Source organism: Microcaecilia unicolor, chromosome 4, assembly GCF_901765095.1.
Source record: "Microcaecilia unicolor chromosome 4, aMicUni1.1, whole genome shotgun sequence".
In the NCBI taxonomy this organism is placed as follows: Eukaryota; Metazoa; Chordata; class Amphibia; order Gymnophiona; family Siphonopidae; genus Microcaecilia; species Microcaecilia unicolor.
In genome coordinates this window covers 53,841,285-53,867,690 of record NC_044034.1, presented here as the reverse complement: position 1 = coordinate 53,867,690, position 26,406 = coordinate 53,841,285, and the positions used below count along the sequence as shown (strand labels likewise).

General features: G+C 45.0%; 1 protein-coding gene across 1 annotated transcript in view; it reads right to left on the bottom strand.

Annotated features, from left to right (window-relative positions):
* DYNC2H1 (dynein cytoplasmic 2 heavy chain 1) overlaps positions 1 to 26,406 on the bottom strand; it is a 1,078,189-nt gene that overhangs the window by 817,838 nt on the left and 233,945 nt on the right. Inside the window, 1 exon segment of the mRNA XM_030202388.1 lies at positions 24,343 to 24,457. Within this exon segment, the coding sequence (XP_030058248.1) occupies positions 24,343 to 24,457 (115 nt within the window).

Genomic DNA, 26,406 nt, shown 5'->3' with positions numbered 1-26,406 from the left:
CTCATCCACAGAGACCACGGGAAAGGGAATGCAAATAGACATATCCCTGACGAAGGAGGCAAAGGAGAGGTTCTCAGGGGGCGAGAGCTTCCTCTCCGGTGAAGGAATGGGGTCGGAGGGAAGGCCCTCAGACTCCTCTGAGGAGAAATATCTGGGGTCCTCCTCCTCACCCCACGAGAACTCTTCCTCGGTGTCGGACATGAGCTCCTGCAGCTCAGACCTCAACCGGGCCCGTCTCGACTGCGAGGAACTATGTCCTCGGTGATGGTGTCAAGCGGTGGACTCCCGCGCCGGCGGGGATGAAGCTCCCTCCATCGACATCAAAGGGGACTCCACCTGCGTGGCAGTCGACACCGGTGCCGCAAGCGGCGTCGGAGGTGGCATCGGGCTAGAGCACACCGGCGCCTCCATCAACGGCGCCTGGCGCATCAGCCCTTCCAGAATCCCCGGAAGGATGGCTCGGAGGCACTCGTCAAGGCCCGCTGTCGGGAAAGGCAGGGGGGCCGGTGTAGGTGTCGGTGCCGGAAGCTGCTCGGGTCCAGGAGACGGTACCGAAGTACCCGCGGTCTGACGCAGCGACACCTCTTCAACCGAGGGGGCACGCTCCTCTCGGCACTGCCGCTTCCTCGGCGTCATCTCTCGAGGTGCCGGAGCTGGCAGTCCCGTGCGCCGTGGGTGACCAATGACGGTGCTTTTTGGTTTTCTTTCAGTGCCCGTCATCGGCGCTCGGCGGCAGAGACGAAGAGGAGGTAGAACCCCCCCGGCCTCTAGGAATCGGGTCTGACAGGGTTCGGTCCCGATGGCCCTAGGTAGAGGGACTGGCCGGGGCCGATTGCCCGCACGGCCGCTCACCCCCGCCGTCAGGCCACCGGGCCAACTGTACCTGTGCTCCTGGGGTCGGTGCCATCGTCGGCGCCGATTTTGTCAACATCGGTACCGAAGACCCGGACGTCAATACCGATGCCGCCGACGTCGTCGAGGGGCCGGCGCAAGTTCCAAAAAGACGGTCCCGAAGAACTTGCCTCGCCACCTGTGTCCGCTTCCGTAAGCCGAGACACAAGGTGCACGTCTTGGTATTATGCTCCGGCCCGAGGCACTGGAGGCACCAAACGTGGGTATCGGTCTGCGAGTTCTGCCCTCCGCACCGACCACACTTCTTGAATCCGCTCAGGACCTTCGAGGACATCGACGGAAAAATCACGTCGGCGAAGTCAAAGTCGTCGATGGTGGCGGTGAAAAGCACACCCGAAAAAGAAATGACCGCACGGCCACAAGGCCGCAACGAAGCGCCCTTGCGCTAAAAACGAGGGGACTCTCTTTGTTTTTGTTTTTTTGGGGGGTTTTTTTAACAAGTGAAAAGAAAGAAATACGCGAACGCATACGTAGAAGAAAAAAACGTGGCTAGTCCGCGATCCGGTTTCCAGGGCTGACAGAGAGAGAGACGATAACATGTCTCTCTCCAGTGCGGAAAAGGAAAAAACTGAGCGGGAACAGTCACGCACGGGTGGGAAGATGGCCGCGCATGCGCGGTGGGCGTGCCCTGCGTGCGAGACCGCCCGCGAAGTTTTGTTCTGGTTGGTGGGGGCTGCCGTGGACGTCAACCCTGTCGTGAGAACAAGTAGCCTGCTTGTCCTCTGAGAAATATTCTCACACGAACTAAATCTCAAACTAAAAGATACAAAATGGACAGCCATACCATGGTTGGATCACTACAAAGCGAACCTATCCACTCATTGGTGAACAAAACAATCACAACACAAACAAGAACAATCAACCTATACCACGAGAGGCAAAATAGACCCACTAATAGTCTGGCAACAACTCTATGACGAAGAATGGATAACACCAACAGGCTCACCACAATTCCTTCATGAATGGGACAACAGATGCAGAACCATATTAGACAACATAGCACCACTCCAAACCAGAACTTCACATAGGAAAAAATCAATACCGCGGTTTAACGAAGAGCTAAAAAAACCTAAAAACACAAGTCAGAAGACTAGAACGAGCATGGAATAAGAAAAAAGACAACCTTGCACTCAACGAATGGAAACAACTACATAGAAAATACAAATATACCATCAGACAGACCAATAGAGCATACTACAAAACCAAAATCGGACCAGGTTATAAGGATACACACAAACTTTCCAACTCGTAATAATCTACTAAACACTACACCGGTTACTTCTAATAACAATGACACCCAATCAGCAAACAGCCTTGCAAATTACTTCAAAGAGAAAATCATAAAGCTACGAAATATAATACCCAACAATACAATTGAGTACGCAAACCTCCTTAACTGTCTAGACCCAAAACATGGGGAATATCCAGCAGATCGATTATGGATCAACTTTGACCCATTATCGACCGAAAACCTCTCTCAACTACTCAAAAGATATGCCAAATCGCATTGCAAACTTGACAACTGTCCCAGTACTCTTATAAGATGCGCCCCTCAACAATTCATAATGGACCTAACGGGATACCTAAACTACATGCTTCAAAACGGTCTTTTCCCAAAGGATAAAGGAAATATACTACTCACTCCTTTACCAAAAGACGCAAAGAAAAGTACAAATGACTTAACCAACTATCACCCAGTAGCATCTATCCTGCTAATAACCAAACTTATGGAAGGCTTAGTGACGAAACAACTTACTAACCACCTAAATAAACATTCAATCTTACATGAAGCTCAATCAGAATTTCGATCGAATTACAGCACTGAAACAGTACTAATCACTTTAATGAACAAATTTAAAATAACAATTGCAACCGGGAATAACATATTTCTCCTACAATTTGATATGTCCAGTGTCTTCAACATGGTCAACCATGGAATATTACTACACATCCTGGAATACTTCGGAGTTGGAGGTAATGTCATTAACTGGTTTAGAGGATTCCTAACAACAAGATCATACCAAGCAACAACTAACGCAGAGACATCAGCCCCATGGCTACCTGAATGCGGTGTTCCCCAAGGATCCCCTCTATCACCAACACTCTTTAACCTAATGATGACACCCCTAGCCAAGCTATTAGACAATCAAAAGCTCAACCCATACATAATAGGCAGACGATGTTACGATCTACATTCTATTCAAACATGAACTAAAGGAAATCACCAACGAAATCAACCAAAGCTTTCAAATCATGCACTCCTGGGCAGACACATTTCAAACTCAATGCGGAAAAAACACAATTAGGTATATTTTCAAAGCACTTAGCCTTCCAAAGTTCCATAGGTTTCTATGGAACTTTGGAAGGCTAAGTGCTTTGAAAATATGCCTCAATGCCTCATAATAACCTCACAACACAATACAAATAAATTCACCACCATAACCACCCCAAACTTTTCTCTCCATGTTGCAAACAACTTGAAAATTCTAGGAGTCACCATTGATCGAAACCTCACACTCGAAACTCACGTGAAAAACACAAGTAAGAAAATGTTCCACTCCATGTGGAAGCTCAAAAGAATAAAACCTTACTTCCCAAGGGCTATTTTTCGGAACCCTGCACAGTCAATGGTACTAAGCCACCTGGACTATTGCAACTCACTTTACACCGGCTGCGAGGAACAAACCATCAAAAAACTTCAAACAGCCCAAAATACCACAGCCAGACTCATATTTGGGAAAACAAAATATGAAAGTGCAAAACCCCTAAGAAAGAATTTACACTGGGTACCACATTCAAGATTTGCACGATTGTTCATAAAATCATTTACGGAGATGCCCTGACCTACATGCTAGACCTCAATGACCTACCACCAAGAAATGCTAAGCAATCATCACGCACCTATCTCAACCTACACTTCCCCAGCTGCACAGGTCTTAAATACAAATTAATTCACTCGACCAGCTCCTCCTATATGAGTACGCAGCTATGGAATTCACTCCCAATTCACTTGAGAAAGATCAACAAATTAACTAACTTCCGCAAAGCCTTGAAGACTTACCTCTTTAACAAAGCCTACCACGAGAACCCTTAACTAGCTATAATACAACACCTTTACAACTTTACTCAAAATGTACTTTCTTTCCTACAAATGCTTGAACAAATCCTCTTGCCTTCTTTAACTTCTTTGTAACACCAATTATATGATGCAACCTGACATGGCTATGCCATGACAATTCTCTGTAAGCCACATTGAGCCTGCAAATAGGTGGGGAAATGTGGGATACAAGTGCAATAAATAAATAAAAATAAACCCGCCACTAGGGCCTGAAGCCCACTGATCCTGCGAGCTGAACAGTCACCAAAAACAAGACCTTCCAGTTCAAGCACTTCAGATAGCAGGAATCGAGTAGCTCAACAGGAGCTTTCATCAACTGAATGAGGATGATGTTACAGTTCCATGACACAGGCAGAGACTTGAAGACTTGAAAGGGGACTTTGTCAAAAGCAAACCTCTCATGAAGCGAACAACTAGATGCTGTCCACAGATGGGCTTACCCTCCACATGGTGATAAGCACTAAGGTGAACTCGTACAGAGTTGATCTTGAGAAAAGACTCAGATAGGTGCAGAAGGTATTCAAGTATGGTCTGTAAACAGCAAGAAAGAGGAATCTAGAACCTTGCCATCACAATGGACAGCAAGCCTCCTCCATTTGAAAAAGTAACATCTTAGTGAAATCTTTCTTAGAATCCAGAAAGACCTTGGATACACCCTCTGGAAGATGCAAGGAAGCAAATTCTAAGTTCTCAACATCCAGGCTAAAAGGGCCAGAGACTGGAGTTTGGGATGGAGAAGACATCCCTCGTTCTTAATGATGAGGGTTGGAAAATACTCCAATCTCCAATACTCTTCAGAGGACAACTCCAGAAGAACAGCGAATCAGATCTATTGGGGCCAGTACGGAGCAATCAGGATCATGCTTCCTCGGTCTCCCTTCAGTAAAGTCTTCTCCACAAGAGGGATAGGAGGATACACATACAGAAGATCCGGTCCCCCAATGAAGGAGGAAGGCATCCAACACTAGCCTATGGTGGGGGCCTGGTGCCTGGAACAGTACTGAGGGACTGTGTGATCAAACTGAGTGGCAAAGAGATCTACTGAGGGTGTGCCCCACACTCAGAATATCTTGTGGGTAACACTCGAACTGAGTGACCACTCATACGGTTGCATGACCCTGTTCAGTTGGCCAGGTTGTTGGATTTACCTACCATGTAAATGGCTTTGAGGAGCATCCCATGCTGGACTGCCAAGTGCCACATCTAGACAGCCTCCTGACACTGTGGGCATGATCCGGTACCACCTTGCTTTTTGGTACACTGCAACCTGATTGTTTGAATGAGTACAATTTGATTGAATTGTACCTGTCCTCTTCAGGTATGAAATCTATGAAAGCACATGCACCCCAGACACTAATACACTCTGTAATAAGAGCCCCGCCAAATAATCATGGAGCATGGCCTGGATGCAAACATCGAGAAAGGCAATCAGGAAAAGCTGTAGCATCAGGTCAGAAACAAGCTGCTCAATTGCTGGGGTCGAAACAGGTGCCTGGTCCAAACTGCATGGAGATCTGCTCATCGGCACCTCCTGTAAGGAGGAGGCGTAGTCCTCCCAGCGTCTCAGGGACCGGAGCTCCCGGCACCATATGTTGAGGGAGTTCGATGCCAATGATTCTTGGCCTTCGCCTGATGCCGGTCATCGACATTCCTCAATGCCGATGAGGATAACGTCAAATCCTCACATCACCTTGGATCGGGTCTGATGTTGACTGGTTTAGGGGCCCTGTATAGCAGACAGCATTAAGGCAGGTAGAGATCTGCTCGATGCATGCCCACTGCCAGTATCTGAGACAGGCCTAGCAGCCATATGATCTGATACACCCAATGCAGGTGCAACTCTCGACATCGATACCAATACAGGCATTGATAATTCGGACCGGGCTCCAAAACGTTCTCCCTGAGCCTCTCTGACCAGTTGAGTCCTTTTCTTCATACAAAGGCAAACAACACAGCTGGAAGATGTGTTTTCAGGCCCCAAACACTGAAAACACCAAGAATGAGTCTTTTCCAGAGATGGTCCTATTACTCCAGGTACAGCGCTTAAAGTCATTGGGAACCTTCGATGACATAGAAGGGAAAACAGCCATGGCCAAATCAAATGGCTCTATGGTGCCAGAAAAAGAGGCAAAGCATCAGAAAAAATACCGGGAACAAGTGACGACCAGAGCTAAGGGCTAAGAGGGCCTAAAGAGAGCAAAAAAAAAAAAAAAAAGAAAACCTAAAAAGTGGAAAAAAATTTAATACAATAAGGGAAAGGTGAAAAAAGGGACAAAAATGGAAAAAAAAAAAAACAGGAGAAAAAATATCTCCCAGGGAAGGTACAAAACATCCGGAAAAAAAAAAACCAAATCATGCACCAAATGTGAGGAGCCGTGAATCGCTCATCCTCTCCACACAGAGAATGAGACTGCTGGTCTCGCACTCTCATGGCAGACAGGAATGCACTCACACACATGTGGTGGTGACGATGCCCATGCTCTTAAAAGACATATTAGCTTTGTAATGCTCCGCACCAGGTGACATGGATGACATCACCCATATGTGAGAACATGGCCTGCATGTCTTTGAAGGAGCTTCTATAAACTTGTTTGACCACCTACATGAATAAAAAGTACATGCACAGAAACCAAACACCTACTTTCATGCAATTTCTGCATAGGTGTTTTCGGGACATAGTTTGGGCAGAGCAGTGGTGGAGATACAATGTACGTACATATTAAATAAAATACACATATAATGTACATGCATATGGGGAAATTTTATAAATGACTGGAAAGGCCCTTTATGAGCCTAAAGGGGCTTTTATAAAATTATCCTAGAGTTTTACACAACCTGCATGCAGTTTTCAGGGTCTCAGTGTGGGCAGAGTTAAAATTTATGCACATACTTTACAAATCATTTACACCTGCTTCCAAGCAGAAAAGGGGTAGTGGTAATAAAAAGTGAAGGTACTTACCTGTAGCAGGTATTCTCTCGAGGACAACAGGCCTTAGATTCTCACCAACAGATAACCCCATCTCGCATGCAAGAGTGCCATCCCACTCACATACAAGAGCGGGAAACCAGCAGTACAGTATAAAGCTTAATAAAAAGGAGACAACTCCAAGGGGAGGTTGGAGTGCATGTGAGAATGTAAGGCCTGCTGTCCTTAGAGAATACCAGCTACAGGTAAATACCTTCTTCTTTCTCTGTGGACAAGCAAGCCTATAATTCTCACAGATGGGAATCCGTAGCTACCAGGCTCAACAAAAACCACCAGTGGTCAATTAGACCTTGCAACGGCGAGGGCAGAAAAGTAATTAACCTGAAACTATATACAACTGGGTGAGAGTGCAGACTAGAACACAACAAAATGGGCCTAGGAGGGTGAAGTTGGACTCTAGAACCCAAACAATTCTGTGGCACTGTCTGTCTAAACCGACTGTTGCATCAGCTATCCCGCTCAAGACAATAAAGAAATGTAATGAGATCTAAATCTCTTAGTGGAACCTTATCTAGAAGCCAGGAAGACCTGAAGACGCCCTCAGGAAGATGCAAGGAAGCAAATTCTAGAGCTCAAGATCCAGGTTGTGAGGGCCAGAGACCAGAGGTTGCTATGCAAAACAGTTCCCTCATTATGAATGATGAGAGTTGGAAACACTTCAATCTCCACAGATTTTCGGAGGATAACTCCAGAATAAGGGACCCAGATCTGGAGGGGGCCAGTACGGAGCAATCAAGATCATTGACCCATGGTTTCAGCAAAGTCTTCCCTGCAAAAGGAATGAGAGCATACGCATATAGAAGTCTTGTCCCCCAAAGAAGAAGAAAGGCATATGACGCTAGTCTGTCATGGGTCTGGAGCACAGAACAGAACTGAGGGTCTTTGTGATTGGACTGAGTGGCAAAGAGATCTACTGAGTTGTAATATAAAGGATTTTAGAGATTGCTTTTCAACTCTACCTGCCTTGACTAACAAGTGCACTTGGGGTCTGTATTGTTGATTAGAAGTAATTCTGTTTAAAAATGATTGTTGGAATGCAGAAGATAAGACACAGCTCTAATTAATTTGGTATGTGAAGAGGGGGATGGCGCTTGTTTTCGAAGTTCAGACTGGCCACCTGGACTTGGAAACACGTGACCACATTCCCACAGTATGGCTTGTTTACCTATTCTCAAGCATTCTGTAATTTTCCTTGGCTCTGAAAATAAGCTTTATCTTAATAAAAGGGGGGCTTGTTGCAGCAGAGTTTTGAGGCTCATCTGTGGGTGGACGCATCGTGCAGAAAAGACTTGTTCCTGGTCATAAGGAGACTTCTGGCTTTCGCTGCAACGGGCCTCCCGCTGATGAGATAAGGGCCTGAAATTCCTGACCAGTGATGATGTATGTATAATATGTATATATCTGTCTTACAGCTTTCTTTTAGTTAGATGATTTAATCATTGTATATACAAATGTAATAAATAAATATCTTAATCATTGTAGATTTTAGAACCTCTAATAAGGGTCTCGTTTACCTAATACGAATCCAAAAGAATCCACAGTAATTATTGAGTAGTCTGTGTCAGTGAGACAGGCTGTAAATCCATAGCAGTACACGAGTGGGTGCCCCATGCTCGGAAGATCTCGCAGGCAATGCCCATGATGACAGATCACTCAAACAGTTGCATGACACTGCTCAGTCTGTCAGCCAGGCTGTTGAATTTTCCCACCAGGTAAGAGGCCTTGAGGAGCATCCTGCACAGGTGCGCCTAACGCCACATTTGGACAGCCTCCTAACAGAAGGCATGATCTGGTGCCCCCCCTGCTTGTTCGTGCATTACATGGCAACTTGATTGTTTGTTTGAACGAGAACAATTCTCATTCAAACAAACAATTAGGTTGCCATGTACTGCATGGTTGTTCAGTCGATTCCTGAAAGCCTTTAGAGTGTTCCAGATCGTCCTGAGGTCGAGAAGATTGATTTGGAGATCTGTTTTTGACCAAGCACCTTGAATGTGAAGCCCGTCTAAATTACCTCCCCACTACAGGCGGGATGCATCTGTCGTCAGCACTTTCGTGGGCTGTGGAATTTGGAATGGGAGTCCCAGAGTCACACTGGATTGAATTGTCCACCAGAGTAGGGACTGAAGCAGCTCTGGTGGAACTCGAATGACATCCGCTAGGTTCCCTGCGGCCTACACCACTGGGTAGATAGGGTCCACTGGGCACTTCTCATGTGAAGATGTGCCATGGGTTTCACATGAAGAGTAGAGGGCATGTGGCCCAAAAACCTCAATATCTGCAGAGCTGTGACCTGCCAAGCAGCTCAGACACAAGTATCAAGGGTGACAAGATTGTCTTCCCACACCACAGGGAGAAAAGCCCTAGCCAGCTGAGTGTCCAATAGGACTCCAATGAACTCCAATCGCGGGACAGGGAGCAGATGGGACTTGGGGTAGTTTAAAGTGAGCCCTAGTTGCTCTAACACCAGAATAGTACTCCAAATGGACTTCTGAGCCCTGGCCCGCGATGTGTTCTTCACCAGCCAGTCGTCGAGATATGGGTACACATGGACTCCCTGTCTGTGTAGTGATGCTGAGACTACTCCAAGACACTTGGTGAAAATCCTGTGAGCCGACATGAGGCCAAAAGACAAAATGCTATACTGAAAGTGACGTGTCCCCAGCCAAAATCGAAGATACTTCCTGTAAGCTGGAAGTATCAGGATATCAGAATAAGTATCGAGTCCAGAAAACGTAGCCAATCACATTCCTGAATCATGGGAAGCAGGGTCTCAAGGGAAATCATCCTGAACTTCTCTTTGATCAGGAATTTGTTCAGGCCCCTCCTATCTAGGATCAGACGCAACTCCCCCTGTTTTCTTTTGCACAAGGAAGTACCTGGAATAGAATCCCTTTCCTTTTTCCCATGGTGGAACTTGTTCGACCGCACGGGCCTTTAGAAGGGAAGAGATATCTTCTGTAACTACCTCCTTGTGCTGAGAGCTGAAGTGAAATTCTCTCAGTGGGCAACCTGGTGGTCTCTGCCCTCTCAGCGTCCCGCCCGCCCGATAGGAAATAGCATCAGAGGAAGGCGGGACGCAGAGAGGGCACGGAAGCGAAGGACAGAGTCGAGCTGCCTGTTTGGTGCTTTTATTACTGGTGCCCCGCCCGCCAGTGCGACTTCGGGTAAGAAGATAAGTCGTTTGGGGGGAGCAATGCCCCCCTCGCCTCCCCCCCCCAGTCTACGCCCATGGGTCTCTGAAGCCAATGCAGGGTGTAAGCGAGACAAACTATTTGAATAACCAACCGTCAAAGGTTACAAGAGGCCGCCTTTCTTGATAAAACTTCACCCTCCCCACGACCGGCAAGTCATCCAGGACGGTCAGTTTTACAGTGGTTATGCTCTGCTGGAGCCAGTCAAAAGCACACCCCCTGCTTTGACTGGGGAGCCATCTGGCCTTTAGGCGCATGCTGTTGAAGAGAATGAGTACGCTGGGGCTGAGAATGCTGATGCTGGCGAGAAGAAGTGGTGTACCTACGTTTGTGCAAGTAATAAGTACTCCTCCTCGACTTACCAAAAAACCTCCTAGAGGAGGAGGAAGGTGCAGAAGGCACCTGGCGAGACAGAGAATTAATAGTATCAGTGTGCTTCTTGAAGAGGTCAGCGACCTCCTCCACCTCATCTCCAAAAATATCCTCCCAGCATGTGGCATCCGCAAATATCTGCTGGACCACAGGGTCCACGTCAGAGACATGCAGCCATGAGAGTCTCTGCATCTCTATACTCTGGGTAGAGATCCTAGAGGCAACTTCAACAGTGTTGTATGGGCCCCTGGCCAAGAATTTACAACATGCCTTCTGCTGCTTGACCAGCTCGCGAACAGATTCAGCCTGCTCCAGTGGAAGAGAGTCTGCGAAATCACACACACTGTGCACCAAGGACTGCAAGTACAGGTTCATGTAGAGCTGGCATGATTAATTATGAGAGATGAGCATGGAGGCCTTCTTCCCAAAAGAATCCAGGGTTCTAGCTTCTCTGCCAGGGAGTGCCGAAGCATAGTCCCTAGAACTCCTGGCCCTTTTGAGTGCAGATTCCACCACCAGGGAATGATGAGGCAACTGGAGCCTATCTGTCAGGTTCTCCGGTTCAGAGCCCGCGGGACTGGGCTCTGGAGCAAACGTGAGCCCTTGGGCTGCTGACGAGGAGCGACAGCAGCAGGCAAAACCCACCAACCAACACTGGGTAAGCACACCGGCAGGGACTGCAGGCACTGCCCAGCGAACCGGAACACATGGACTGGAATCCCCCAGACTGGAGGACACAGGACTGGAACACTGGACTGCAATCCCCCGGACTGGAACACACACCGGACCGGAACACACTGGACTGGAGCACACTGGACTGGTCCCCCGGACTGGAGGACACAGGACTGGAGCACGGGACTGGAGCACACTGGACTGGTCCACACAGCTTCACCTGCACTTAGCTACTAAGCCCCCCAAGAGTTGAGCTCATGGGTTCGAGTAGCCGGCAGGACTTACTGGACGCCGGATGACATAGGGACCAGGACTGGAAACAGAAGTGCTCCTAAACCTAAACTGATCTACGGGCTCCCAATCCCTAAACCAGCAGGAGTGTTCCTAACAGTAAACTGACAAAAGGACTTCCTAAGCCCTATACTAAACATGAGCTCCTAATCCCTGCTCAAGAAAGGGACTTCCTAAGCCCTAAACTAACAGAGCAGGGAACTAAACACAAAGCTAACACAGGTGCTACTAAGCACCAAGCTACAAGCAGAGCTTTACACTAATAAGCTAAACACAGAACTAACCAGCTACCTAAGCACTGCTCTAGCAAGCTAGATACAACTAACAAGGTGCTTCCCAAGCACTACTCTGGCAAGCAACCAGAAGAGCTCCTAGCACTAAAAGGGAAGACAGGGGAGCCACAAGGAAAAAGCAGTGAAGCTAACACATAAGCCAAAAGTGCTTCTAAATCACCAAACACCAACAGCAAAGACTGCAATGCTCCCAATAGCACAAACACCAGAAGTACTTCTAACAGCAAACTCTGCAGTGTTCCTAACAACACCAAACCCTGAAGTACTTCTATCAGCAACAGAGCTTCCAAAGCCCTACACATAGCAATGCTTCCAATAGCACAAACACCAGAAGTACTTCTAACAGCAAACTCTGCAGTGTTCCTAACAACACCAAACCCTGAAGTACTTCTATCAGCAACAGAGCTTCCAAAGCCCTACACATAGCAATGCTTCCAAAACCAAGAGGGAAAAGCAGGGGAACCATAAGGGAAAAACAGGAAAGCTAAACACACAGTCACCAGTGCACACTGCACTAACACTAACCTGGACCTTAGCAAAAGCAAGCAGGGAAACTAAACACGAAGTCAGAAGTGCACACTGCACCACCCTACCTAAAGCAAACACCACCGTTGCAGAAGAAAACAACACCACTTCCTTATCAAGGCCCTCCCTGATGATGTCACACTCCCTAGACCTAGGCAAAAGCACACTGACCCAGAGAGGCCCAACCCACACCAATGCAACACTGTGAAGCACTTGAAGCCAGTACACCCAAAGAGAGGTAGAGCAACTCAGGCAACACACACACAGGTGCAGTATAGTGAAACAATTAGAGCCCTGCTGCTGGAAGCTGCCAGCACAGAGAGACAGAGCCAGCTCAGAAAGGACAGAGAAAGAAACAGAAGCCAGCTAAGAAGCTGACTCCCAGGAAAGAGGTAAGTTTGAGAGGGATTCAGACCCCAATCATAACACTATCAAACCCAGGAGAAGACTGAGTCCAAATCAGGATGTCAATTTTCTTGGGGAGGAGAGGGACCGACAAAGGGGCCTCCAAGTTCCTCACCTGAACATCCCGCAAGATCTTGTGAAGCGGGACTGTCACAGCCTCTCTAGGAGGAAAGTCGTAGTCCAGGACCTCAAACATATTAGCTCTGGGCTAGTCCTCCACTTCCAAAGGAATTGGGATGGCAGCCACCATCTCCTTTACAAAACAGGGCAAGGAATGGCTCTCAGGTGAAGACTTTCTCCTTTCTGTGGAGGGGAGGGATCAGATGGGATACCATAGGATTCCTTCTACGAGAAGTACCATGGATCCTCTTCTGCCTCCCATGACCACTCCTCATCGGTGTCAGCCAATATTTCCTTGTGGGAGCACCGAGACCAAGTCCACCTCGACGTAGAGGTACCATGACCCCGAGACAGGTGTCAAGGTGCTGGCTCCGGCCTCGACTACAGCAAAATTTCTTCCATAGTCGTTGAGGGTGTGACAACACAGATGGAACTGGATGCCAAGACCGAAAGTAGCATCAGCATCGGAGACCTCACCGCAGACATGGCCATATGGGACTGTAGCAAGAGGCATGATTGGCGCAAGCACTCTAGATGCCGATACACTCTGCAAGAACCCCGCCAAAAACTGAGGGAGCAAGGCCTGGAAGCGCTCATCAAGGGCCAACATCAGAAAAGGCTGGTGTGCCGGTGTAGAAGCAAGCTGCTGAATTTGCGGGGTCGAAGCAGGTGCCTGATCCTGGCTGTGTGGAGACTCATGATTCAGCACCTCTAGTATAGAGGGGAGTGGTCCTCCTGGTGCCGACACTTCTCGGGGACCGTTGAAATCCTTGGTGTCCTGGTGCGTCCAGCACCATGCATCAAGGGGGACTGATGCCTGGTATCGAGGGGGATAGATGCCTGGCATCGATGCTTCCTGGTGCCGAAGAGAACGACGTTGAGTCCTCTCATCCCCTCGGGATCCGGTCTGACACCAATCGGTCCTGGGGGATCTGCACAGCAGTCGACTGAAGCAGGTGGAGACCCACTCAATGCACAGTCACTTCCAGTATGCAAAGGTATCGCAGCCATATGGACTGATGCACCGAATGCAACACCTGATGCTGTTGATGCCGAAGACACCGATGTCGAAGCTTCAGACCTGGCTCCAAAAGTCTTTTCTCTGAGCCTCTCTGACCAACTGCGTTCTCTTCATACGAATACAGAGAATACAGTTTGTAGGGGTTTGATGATTAGGCCCCTAAACACTCTAGACACCAAGAATGGGTGTCCTTGCCAGAGATGGTCCCGTTGCACAGAGTGCAGTGCTTAAAGCCACTGGAAATCTTCGATGACATGAAAGGAAAAACAGCTGTGCCCAAATCAAATGACTCAATGGTACTAAATAAAAGGAAGAGAAAGTGAAAAAGCCGACAAGAGCTCAGGCCTAAACGCGGCCTAGCGAACGAGGTAAAAACAAAGAAAAAAGGCAAAATAATCTAAAACAATATAAGGGGAAGGATAAAATATGGTAAACCGAGAAAGAGGTATTAAGAGAAAAAAAGGAAGGCACAAAAAAACGATCGAACCAGCTATAAGGAGTGCGTAATGACATGTCCCTTCCTCACCATGGATAAAAGAGAACTGCTGGTCCCATGCTCTCCCCGAGTGGGAAGGCGCTCGCGCATACACAATGGAACGCGTCTCATGCTCAAAGATCTATTTTTTAAGCTTGTTACAGGACCAGCAACATGGACCCACATTACTATCTCTGAGAATCACAGGCCTGCTTGTCCTCAGAGACAAGGTGGTACTCTCAACTCTGTGGAGACCATCACAAGAGAAAAGACTTCTGTAAAGGTCTCACATGTATCCTGGCCAGTGGTACTCACTCTACAGTGGTTGCCATCGATCCCAATACCATTGGTTTGCAAAAAGCGAGGTGGTTTCTCAAATGAGATTGTAGTTTTTCCCTTTTCACCACTGGAAGAAACACTGCCTTAGACAGTGTCAAACTTTGCCTCCAAATATTGTGATTCAGACGGGGTGAGATCACTCATGGAGAAACTGACAACCCATCCCAACTCTTCTAAGAGGTGAACATTCAGTTTTTCTTTCTTGGATTGACTTCACTATCAGTTGTCTGAATAAGGGTGGACCAAAATTCCCGCTTTGCGTAAGGCTGCTGCTATCACCACCAACACCTCTGTAAACAAATGCTGTGCCATGGTCAGTCCAAAAGATAGAGCACAAAACTGGAAATGCTGTCTTAAGATCGCAAACCTCAGGTAATGTTGACGGGACTTCCTCATGGGGCTGCATAGGTAAGCTTCCATTAAACCAAAAACTGTCCTTGCTGCACTGCCACAATCACCAATCTTAAAGGAACCTTGAAAAATTTGTTGGTCACTTTGAGATCAAGAATCGGGGGGGGGGGGGGGGGGGGGTTAGAAAGCCAGAAACCCCCTCTCGGCTGCTGCTTTTTTTGTTTGTTTTTAAAATAAATGACCAAAGAAATGGAAATACAGTCCTACCAGACCACCAGCGGTTGCACAGAAAGCCTACCAGCTGCTGAAGACTGAGAATTAGCGAATGGATATGGGGTTGCACAGGGTTCTTAAGTGACATCACAGCTCAGTAGTTCTGTCTCCACCTGCTGGCAGGACAGTCCAAAAAGTGTGCCTATTTTATTCAAGCAATGTAGGCACCCATGTGCTTTCACAATGCAGGTTCTTAGTACTATCACTAATAGCACACAAACGTTCTCACACAAATTTAAAACCGCTCTAAGGCAGGTGTATATGTGTGTTTGCAATGTTAAGTATGTATGTGCATATTTTGCAAAATAAATATTTACATCGCAACTCTGTCCTTGCTCTGCCTAAACTATGTCCCTGGGGTTACTATAAATCACATAAAAATAAGTATTACCTTCTGATGCACCTGTGTTTTTTTGCAGATATATAGCCATTTTCTGCATGTAAAATATGTTTCACATGTGCAAAATGTTTTCTTTTTTCCTTTCTCTCTGGCTGTGCACTTCTACTGGCACTGCAGTTGCCCCAACGCGTAATACTCCAGCATATGGCAGCACATGGACCCTTAGGCTGCACAGTGTCCGATACAGCCTCAGAGGGGCATTTCCCAAGGCTATGCCTAGACTTAGCCTAGAGACCTGCTGCTTCAAAAAGGTGAGCTTTTCTGGGAAAAATAACTAACAGTCTAGAGCTTCTTTGATCGGTGCTGATATTTTCTGCTTACTTGATCACATCAGACGAGCCAGTTACTATCCACGAAGACTATCCTCAACGGCTGCTGGCCAAAACAGAATTGCGAGAAGGTTGAATGACCTCCACGGGACCAAAATATTCACTGTGCCTTGCTATATTTCTTACGGGTTGTACTTTACAATACCTGCAGATCTTATTACCTGACAGATTTCAGGGTCTTAGATTTAACAAACTTTTATGACTGAAATTTTCTGGTTGAATAACCCCATAAATTGCGAGAATATTCAAGATCAAAGAAACCCTTTATACAATTTTACCTACTGCTGATCTCATGCATGATACTTTTAGAACTAAGAGAACCACAAAGTATAACTGTTGCAGCAGCTATAAATTTTTTCTTGATATTACTTGGAGACCAAATTAAGCTGGAAGAATGTAATTTCCTGCAAGCTTACTCCTTGATAACTATCACTTAGCTAATCTACTCTCAGGAAAATAAAATCTATACACAATAGCTCATAGTGCAGAAGGCATGTGTATTACTGATACCAGGGGCTTTACTGAGTATAACCAACATTAAAATGATACCTTTTTCTTGAGATGGCTTACGGACTGTGCTAAATTGAAAGAATTTTATAACATAGGTCGCTCAAATTGACACTTGGAATCCTAACAGTTACGAAAGATTCCTACTTAAGTGGAGATAATTTAGAAAGGGATAACTCTTGTTTAACATCATGTGGTGGCCTCTAATGCTCTGCTTAGCTCTCTTGGGCATCACAATGGGAAACCTACCTGACGGCATTGGGGATAGTCCAATTCATGTTGTATGCAATATACATAGAGGCATATTTTCAAAGCACTTTGGGAGGCTAAGTTCCATAGGTTTCTATGGAACTTTGGGAGGCTAAGTGCTTTGAAAATGAGCCTGATAGTATAACCTAAGATTCGAAAACAGGATATTTTCACTGGCAGGTATCCAATAGGCTGTACCAACACCTGCTCGCAGAGTGCTACTATTGCTTCAAGCCACCACCTACTTACCAAATTCAACTCTCTAAAAGACTCACTGAATCCCCATCAACGGTCTAAAGATTGTTTTCTTTTGAATCTAAACAACAAAACCCTCTTGCTTAGAACACGATTCACTTAAATCCTGTACCGACAATTTATGTCAATGCAAGATCCGTAGGAAACAAGGCTCTGTTACTAAGGGATCTACTAGAATTTTCAGATCTCGGTTTTCTATTTATCGATGAGACATGGCTCATGGAAATCCTCGAGTATTGCATTCAATTCTGGTCACTGTATCTCAAAAAAGATATAGTGGAATTAGAAAAGGTTCAAAGAAGAGCGACCAAAATGAAAGAAGGGATGGAACTGCTCCTGTATGAGGAAAGGCTAAAAAGGTTAGGGCTCTTCAGCTTGGAAAAGAGACGGATAAGGGGTGGAGGGTGGGAGAGATATGACTGAGGTCTATAAAATCCTAAGTGCAGTGAAACGGGTGGAGGTGAATCGGTTTTTCTCTCATTCAAAAAGTACAAAGACCAGGGGACACTCAATGAAATTGCATGGGAATACTTTTAAAACAAATAGCAATATTTTTTCACTCAAAGAATGGTTAAGTTCTGGAACTCATTGCCGGATAATGTGGTAGCAGCAGTTAGTGTGTCTGATTTTAAAAAAGGTTTGGACAAATTCCTGGAGGAAAAGTCCACAACCTGTTATAGAGATGGACATGGGGGAAGCCACTTCTTGCCCTGGGATTGGTAGTTTGGAATGGTGCTACTAACTGTGTTTCTGCCAGGTACATTTGACCTGGATTAGCCACTGCTGGAAGCAAGATACTGGGCTGAATGGACCATTGGTCTGACCCAGTATGTCTGTTCTCATAAAGTCAATAATCCAATACTACCCCAATTATATCCTCCAGGTTATGACTTACTTCATTCACCAAGACAATGAAAAAAAGGGGGCAGGCTAGCTCTCATTTTTAAGAGCTTTCACATATCCCTAGTTAGTTCAGGGGTGTTCCCAGAACTAGAATATATGCTGTGCAAATTCTATGATGACTCCAAAGATGATTGCTCTACTCCTCATATACTGTCCGCCAGAAGCCTGGATCAGAACCGAATCTATGATACTGGAGGTCATTTCGTCTGCCACGTCTCAATTTTGTAGAGTAGTTGTCCTGGGAGATTTAAACTTAAATTTAGAAACCAAAGCGGATACTAATGTTCATAACTTTAAATCGTTCTTGAGGATGAGTGAATTTACCATGTTTGTGGAGGGTGCAACTCACAAACAAGGCCACGCTATGGACTTCTTTATTTCTTATCCCACCAGACTGATCAGCTCATTTGAGTGAAAGCCTATACCTTGGTCTGATCACTTCCAATCAGACTTCACTATTGATATCTGCCTGTCGAGCCTGTCCAAGCATCAGCCTTTTAAAATGATACCTCTAGAGGGAAAATCAATTAATCCAGTTTCTGGACCGAGCTAAAGGACTCTCTTTCCCCTCAAATTCCTATGCAAGAATTGGTAAAATCTATTTGGGACACTAAAGTCACATCTATGTTGGATAAAATAACTCCAATTACTGTCAAAAAGGTCAAGAAAATCAGAAAATCTCCCTGGTTCTCTGAAGAGCCATCTCAGTTGCAACTGAACTGTCGACGCCTTGAAAAACAATGGAGGAAAAACAAAGCTACTGTTGATAAATCCAACTGGAAACTTGCCTTTTGTTGCTACAAGCTAAAAGGTAGCCAATTCCAAACAAAAATACTACAGCAGCTTTCTAGCCCAGGATATCCTTAACAATAAAAAACTATTCACCCTAATTAAAAGTCTAACCTCCACCAACACTGACGATAATACGCATCAAGCAGGTCCCTCCGCTAAAGAACTACCTGACTATTTTGTGAAGAAGACCAAACAAATCCGATCTGACCTAGCCAAAAGCACTCCAGCAGAGGAGAAGGGAAAAGTTTTGGGCTCAGGAGCAAGCTATGGTCTATATCCAACTCGGGGAACTATGTTTTCCAACCGCTCTCAACAGAAGATGTAAAATCACTGCTACTGAAATGCTCACGCTCACATTGCTCCCTTGATCAATGCCCGGAATTCCTGTTCCAAGTCATTCCGACTAAGTTTGTTCAATGGCTAACAGACAGCCTTCATAAGCTATTAGAATCAGGCTTGTTTCCCTCTGATATGGGCAAAATCGTTCTCGCACCCCTATTGAAGAGCTCAGGTCTGGACAAATTATCGCCTGGTGACAAGCATACCCCTCTTTACGAAAATGCTGGAATCCTACGTTAGCAAACAATTTTCCAAATACTTGAACAAATGTTCTACCTTACACTGGTCCCAATTCAGATTCAGAACTGCACACAGTACCAAAACCCTGCTCCTAGTTCTAACATTTGTCAAACAACATTTATGTAAGGGGAACCAGGTCCTATTACTTCAGTTCGACATCTCAGCATCATTTGCTGTAGTGGATCACGCAATGCTGCTGGAACACCCGAATCAGGATTTGTCTTCAAGTGGTTCAACGAATTCCTTTCAAACCACAGCTATTCTATAAAACAAAACAAACAACTTTCCAACTACTGGTTCCCGAAATGTGGAGTCCCCCCAGGGATCCCCACTTTCTCCTATCTTAACTCAATAAACCTAGAATTAAGTGAGCTTCTAACATATGCTGATGACATGATGCTCCTTATACCACTGACATCTTCACATCAAGATCTAATCCAATTTGTAACAACCAAAATGAATGCTATTCAGACCTGGGCTTTGACAAATAAACTAAAACAGAATGCGCAAAAGATTAAGATCCTATGGTTCCGGAATCAAGAAGCTGAGGTCCCAACTACAATAACAGTATCCAATCATAGGACCTTTGCAGTCGAATTAGAAGCTAAAGTACTGGGGGTCTGTCTCTACTCCTCCCTAATATTTTCCCCTCATATCAACCAATTATGGAAGAAGCTATTGTTTAAAATGAGACAACTACATCTAATCAGGTCATTCTTCGATCATAAAGCCTTCGCGCTATGGTCCGGATGCTGAGCCTACCACACCCTGGACTACTATAATGTCTTATTTTTTGGTATGAAGAGGCTTGCAGAAAGTCCACAATACGGCTGTGCGTGTGATTTACTCTTTCAATAGGTTCAAGCCTCTATCGCCTTACCTTTTGAAAGTACATTGGCTTCTCGTATTGGCTCGGATTTATTTTAAGTTCTGCATTACAGTCTTCAGGATGTTACAGGGTGAGGTTCCCTTTTATTTTACTGAAGTGATGACAATATTAATGGGGGGAAGTCAGATCATTTAAGGGTTCAATGTATACTTTCTTTTCCTTCGGTTAGGAATGTTAGGTATAAAAGAAATTTTGTCATCTTCACTTTCTTACCAAGCTCCAGCTTTTTGGAATTTGTTGCCCTTGGATCCGAGGAACAGCCCAGACCTGTCACTTACATTTTTTTTGTTTAAGAAATCTGTATTGGGATCTTTTATAGTCATTTTATTTTGAATATTTTATGGTTTTGTATTTTATTCTCTACACTGTGTTCAATTTCTTACTTTGTAACCTGCAGTGAACTACATTGGTATTAGCAGGCTATAAGTTTCGTATAAAATAAAATAAACTAAGTCCCAATATCAGAAAAAAACTGTAGATCATGCAGAACACAGCGGCCAGATTAATTTTTAAACTGAATAGATGCACTAGTGTTTCATCACATACTGTTAAACTACATTTTCTACCCATAGCTGAATCAGGTTCAAAGCTGCCTAATTTTTCAAATCCTACAAGGAGTCATATCTGAATTGCTGATTAACAGCTCATCCGTCATATCACTGCGAAGAAACAGTGTTTTAAGCCTGTAAAATGTATTGGATATTTCCCTGCATGGATTATGTCTGAAGTGTACTTCTCCTGTTTGGCCAGCAGATGGTGCATGTTTATGCTTAATGCTGTTACAGGGAACTGTTATGTTCTTTTTCTTTAACACAAACAGGAAGCAAGAAGCAGTACATATTTGAAATCTTGCTGACTGTGCTCTGATTGGCCCAGGAGCTCATCTTATTTGGACTTTACTGCTTTTGAGTTCAGTTTCAACCAGAGAGGAAAGAGAAACAGATGTCTTTGCTGAGGCTCGGTGAATTATATTTCCCGACCTTCCCAGGTACTGTTTAGAAAGTATACAAATGTTTAGTTAAGTGTTATAATTGATCCATATTTCAGTTGCCTGTTATTGTTTGCCAATTGCACATTTTTATCCACTTTTCCAAGTTCTGAGAATAAACACAATTGTTTGTTCGTTCTGCCCGTCTGGACTGATAAAGAATCCTGGTGGTTTGTGTGTTGGGTCTGTGAGCGCATTCTGGGAACTGTGGGATCACTGGGAGTGTGGCTCTAGTAACCTAGATATCATTGGGGATAATTTGAGAGCGGGAGACTCGCCCAGAGGCAGTTGTGACCCAGTCGGTGGGAGAAGGGTGCTAGTGTAGAGTACAAGCAGCAGGTGCAGGCGCACCTGAGATGTGCTGGGGACAGACACTCAAAACGTGGCCACGGGGTAATCCCAGGTGGGTGGCTAGGCGTTTCATGACAATCATCCCCATTCCAGCAGACTGAAAGAACAGTAGTACAATGTACTACTTAGTGAGCCCACTAGGGAGAGACCCAGACCTGTAAAATGAAACTGTAAACCATTTAGGTCAAAGCAGTATATAAATACTGAAATGAGTGAATGAACAACTGATCTTAGCACCACTGTTATATAATGGAATCTGATTTCAGAGGATATTTATCTCACTCTTCCCTGTTTTAGGAATCTCTCTATGGAACTTACTCCGTTCTGCCATTAGAATAAAGACTAACTAAGACTAACTACCTCAACTTCTGAAAGAAGCTAAACGTCAGCCGGCGTGGCTAAACAGTAAGATAAAGGAAATCATTAGAGCCAAAAAACAATCCTTCAGAAAGTGGAGAAGAGAACCAACTGAAAGTAACAGGATAGATCATAAGGAATGCCAAGCCAAATGCAAAGCGGAGATAAGGAGGGCAAAAAAGGACTTTGAGAAGAAATTAGCGTTGGAAGCAAAAATACATAGTAAAAATTTTTTTAGATACATTAAAAGCAGGAAACCGGCCAAAGAGTCGGTTGGGCCGCTGGACGAAAATGGTGTTAAAGGGGCGATCAAGGAGGACAAAGCCGTAGCGGAGAAATTAAATGAATTCTTTGCTTCGGTCTTCACCGAGGAGGATTTGGGGGGGGACACCGGTGCCGGAAAGAATATTTGAAGCGGGGGAGTCGGAGAAACTAAACAAATTCTCTGTAACCTTGGAGGATGTAATGGGTCAGTTCAGCAAGCTGAAGAGTAGTAAATCACCGGGACCTGATGGTATTCATCCCAGAGTATTAATAGAACTAAAAAATGAACTTGCGGAGCTACTGTTAGAAATATGCAATCTGTCCCTAAAATCGAGTGTAGTACCGGAAGACTACACTCCAATGTTACTCCGATTTTTAAGAAGGGTTCCAGAGGAGATCCGGGAAATTATAGACCGGTGAGTCTGACGGCGGTGCCGGGCAAGATGGTGGAGGCTATTATTAAGAATAAAATTGCAGAGCATATACAAAAACATGGACTGATGAGACAAAGTCAGCACGGATTTAGTGAAGGGAAGTCTTGCCTCACCAATCTAATGCATTTTTTTGAGGGGGTAAGCAAACATGTGGACAATGGGGAGCCGGTTGATATTGTATCTGGATTTTCAGAAGGCGTTTGACAAAGTGCCGCACGAAAGACTCCTGAAGAAATTGCAGAGTCATGGAATCGGAGGTAGGGTATTATTATGGATTAAGAACTGGTTGAAAGATAGGAAGCAGAGAGTAGGATTCCGTGGCCAGTATTCTCAGTGGAGGAGGGTAGTTAGTGGGGTCCCGCAGGGGTCTGTGCTGGGTCCGTTGCTTTTTATGTATTTATAATGACCTAGAGATGGGAATAACTAGTGAGGTAATTAAATTCGCCGATGACACAAAATTATTCAGGGTCGTCAAGTCGCAGGAGGAATGTGAACGATTACAGGAGGACCTTGCGAGACTGGGAGAATGGGCGTGCAAGTGGCAGATGAAGTTCAATGTTGACAAGTGCAAAGTGATGCATGTGGGTAAGAGGAACCCGAATTATAGCTACGTCTTGCAAGGTTCCGCGTTAGGAGTTACGGATCAAGAAAGGGATCTGGGTGTCGTCGTCGATGATACGCTGAAACCTTCTGCTCAGTGTGCTGCTGCGGCTAGGAAAGCGAATAGAATGTTGGGTGTTATTAGGAAGGGTATGGAGTCCAGGTGTGCGGATGTTATAATGCCGTTGTATCGCTCCATGGTGCGACTGCACCTGGAGTATTGTGTTCAGTACTGGTCTCCGTATCTCAAAAAAGATATAGTAGAATTGGAAAAGGTACAGCGAAGGGCGACGAAAATGATAGTGGGGATGGGACGACTTTCCTACGAAGAGAGGCTGAGAAGGCTAGGGCTTTTCAGCTTGGAGAAGAGACGGCTGAGGGGAGATATGATAGAAGTGTATAAAATAATGAGTGGAATGGATCGGGTGGATGTGAAGCGACTGTTCACGCTATCCAAAAATACTAGGACTAGAGGGCATGAGTTGAAGCTACAGTGTGGTAAATTTAAAACGAATCGGAGAAAATTTTTCTTCACCCAACGTGTAATTAGACTCTGGAATTCGTTGCCGGAGAACGTGGTACGGGCGGTTAGCTTGACGGAGTTTAAAAAGGGGTTAGATAGATTCCTAAAGGACAAGTCCATAGACCGCTATTAAATGGACTTGGAAAAATTCCGCATTTTTAGGTATAACTTGTCTGGAATGTTTTTACGTTTGGGGAGCGTGCCAGGTGCCCTTGACCTGGATTGGCCACTGTCGGTGACAGGATGCTGGGCTAGATGGACCTTTGGTCTTTCCCAGTATGGCACTACTTATGTACTTATGTACTTATGCTGCTACACAGCCACCACTATTTCTGCATGGTCCCATGTCAACAGGACTACCATATGACATACCTCTATCACTCTTGCACTCACTAGTGGTATATAAGACTGTACTCAACCAATGTTCTACCTATAATATTGTATCCAACCTATGTTCCACTCATGATACAAAGCACACTGAACCCTGAACAGGGGATATTAGCGGTCTGTAAGTGCTATTTTGAATTGAATTGAATAAAATTGCCCCCACAGAGCTCAGAATAGTAATATCTTACTTTGTACTTGTCCACTTCCTTTTGCAACTTCACAGACATTGTATTATGTTCATCTATCTTCCTCAATTTCTCATGCCAAGTCAGAAGATATTCCTCAAACACATAGGTTTTGCTCCTGTGGATACAAAAATCTTTACTCATTTATTTATTCCTTTTTTATATCCCACTTGTGAGCATACATCAGTTACAATAATAAATTGCACACATAAAATAAAAAATACATTAGAAATAAACTAAAAATTGATAAAACACTACCATATCAGTAATACCTGTATTGCTTCTTTTCCTCTCACCCTCTAGTTCTTTCTGTCATAACTCTTCATCTCCCCCACACTTGCTTACTACTAGGGATATATACAGGCAAAAAATGTTTAAGCATACTAACAAACCAAATACACAATAATAAATGCACATCCCTACTAGCTACCCTCACCAGTCTTCAGCTATTTGTCTTCTTTGCCCCTACCCCTAACAGATGTTTCCCTTTTGGCTCCCTCACTATAAATGTCTCCCCCACCCTCAATCATCATCAAGCTGACTCGCTCGCTCCAACCATACCCTTTCAATCATCCACTTTCAAGCTCCTGAACTGCCCCCTCATATGTCCCCATCTTGCCTTAGTACTCTTTACCTCTCCCTCCATGCCATTTTCCACATCTTATATTACCTGACTAGGGGACGCTCCATGAATTTACATAGTAGCACATTTAAAACAAATAGGAGAAAATAATTTTTCACTCAACATATAGATAAGTTCTGGAATTCATTCCAGAACAATTGGTAAAAGCAGATAATGTAGCTAGGTTTAATAAAAGATTTAAACAAATTCATGGATGAAATGTCTATTAACTGTTATTAAGGTAGACCACAGGAAAACCATTGTTTATCCCCGAGGTTAAGCAGCATGGAATCTTGCTACTCTATAGGACTCTTGCCAGGTATCTGTGACCTGGACTGGCCACCGCTGGAAACAGGATACTGGGCTAGATAGATCCTTGGCCTAATCCAGTACAGCAATTCTTATGTTCTTCTCTACCTTGTACCCTCCCCTCAACTCCTTCTGTCTTTGGTCTTATTTTCTGAACTCCCTCATTCCACCTGTCTCTTATTTCCATTGCCCTCCCCAGTCCTCAGTCTCTCTATTACCTCTCACCTACTTACCAGTTTTCAATATCCCATTCTCAACCACTTTCCAGTCCATCTCTCCTTGAACATTAGCTTTCCATTCTCCTCCTTGCCATCTCCCCAGACTTCTCACTCTCTCTCTTACTTCTCTTTCAGAGGCCGATGCTCAAAACCGGGTGCTAAAGCCCACAATGCAAGGGCCCGCAATGCAACAACAACACTAAATAAAAAAAAGCTAAGCAATGCATATCATTGTGTTGTAAATTTCAGCTAGTAAAACTGGAAGTACGGGGAAGAATGTGCCTGGCATATGAACTCAAAGCTGTAGCGGTAAGCTCTGCTCTTAGACACATGCCCAGACAAAAAAAAAAAACAACAAAGAACAAGCCCATATCGGTGCTGTTCTTCTGTGCTTTTAACATGAGCCATTCAAAAATTTGCACTTTACATTTTTGAAAGGCTCATATTTAAGTGCAGAAAAACAGGCACCGATGTGTGCTTCCATTTACAGTTTTAACAGACATGCACACATTTTTGTTCCTCACTATCTGTACTTCAGCTTCTGAAATGAGGCAAAACCCACAGATTAATGTGAGAAATTGCCAAGAAATCCTGTTTTCAAAACCTTGTACAAGACCTCTGAGCCGGCAGTAAGTTTTCAGCATTATAGGCCATCATTTGCTTCTGTGCACTGCAGCACTTCTTTCTTGAGCATTGTGAGGGAATCCCTACTGACCTCATTAGCAACCATTTTAATACATTAGAATGAAATTTATGGCCAACTTTGGTGCCCATGTTAGCACAGGCGCTCGATCCCTCAAGCATCTGGCTCTGTATAACGTATGCGCAAATCAAGCACTAACTCCTTTTACTGCTGGCATTAATTGTGAGCATCAGTCCTCGGCCTCTTATTTCACTCTTATCAGCCGCTGCCCAGTC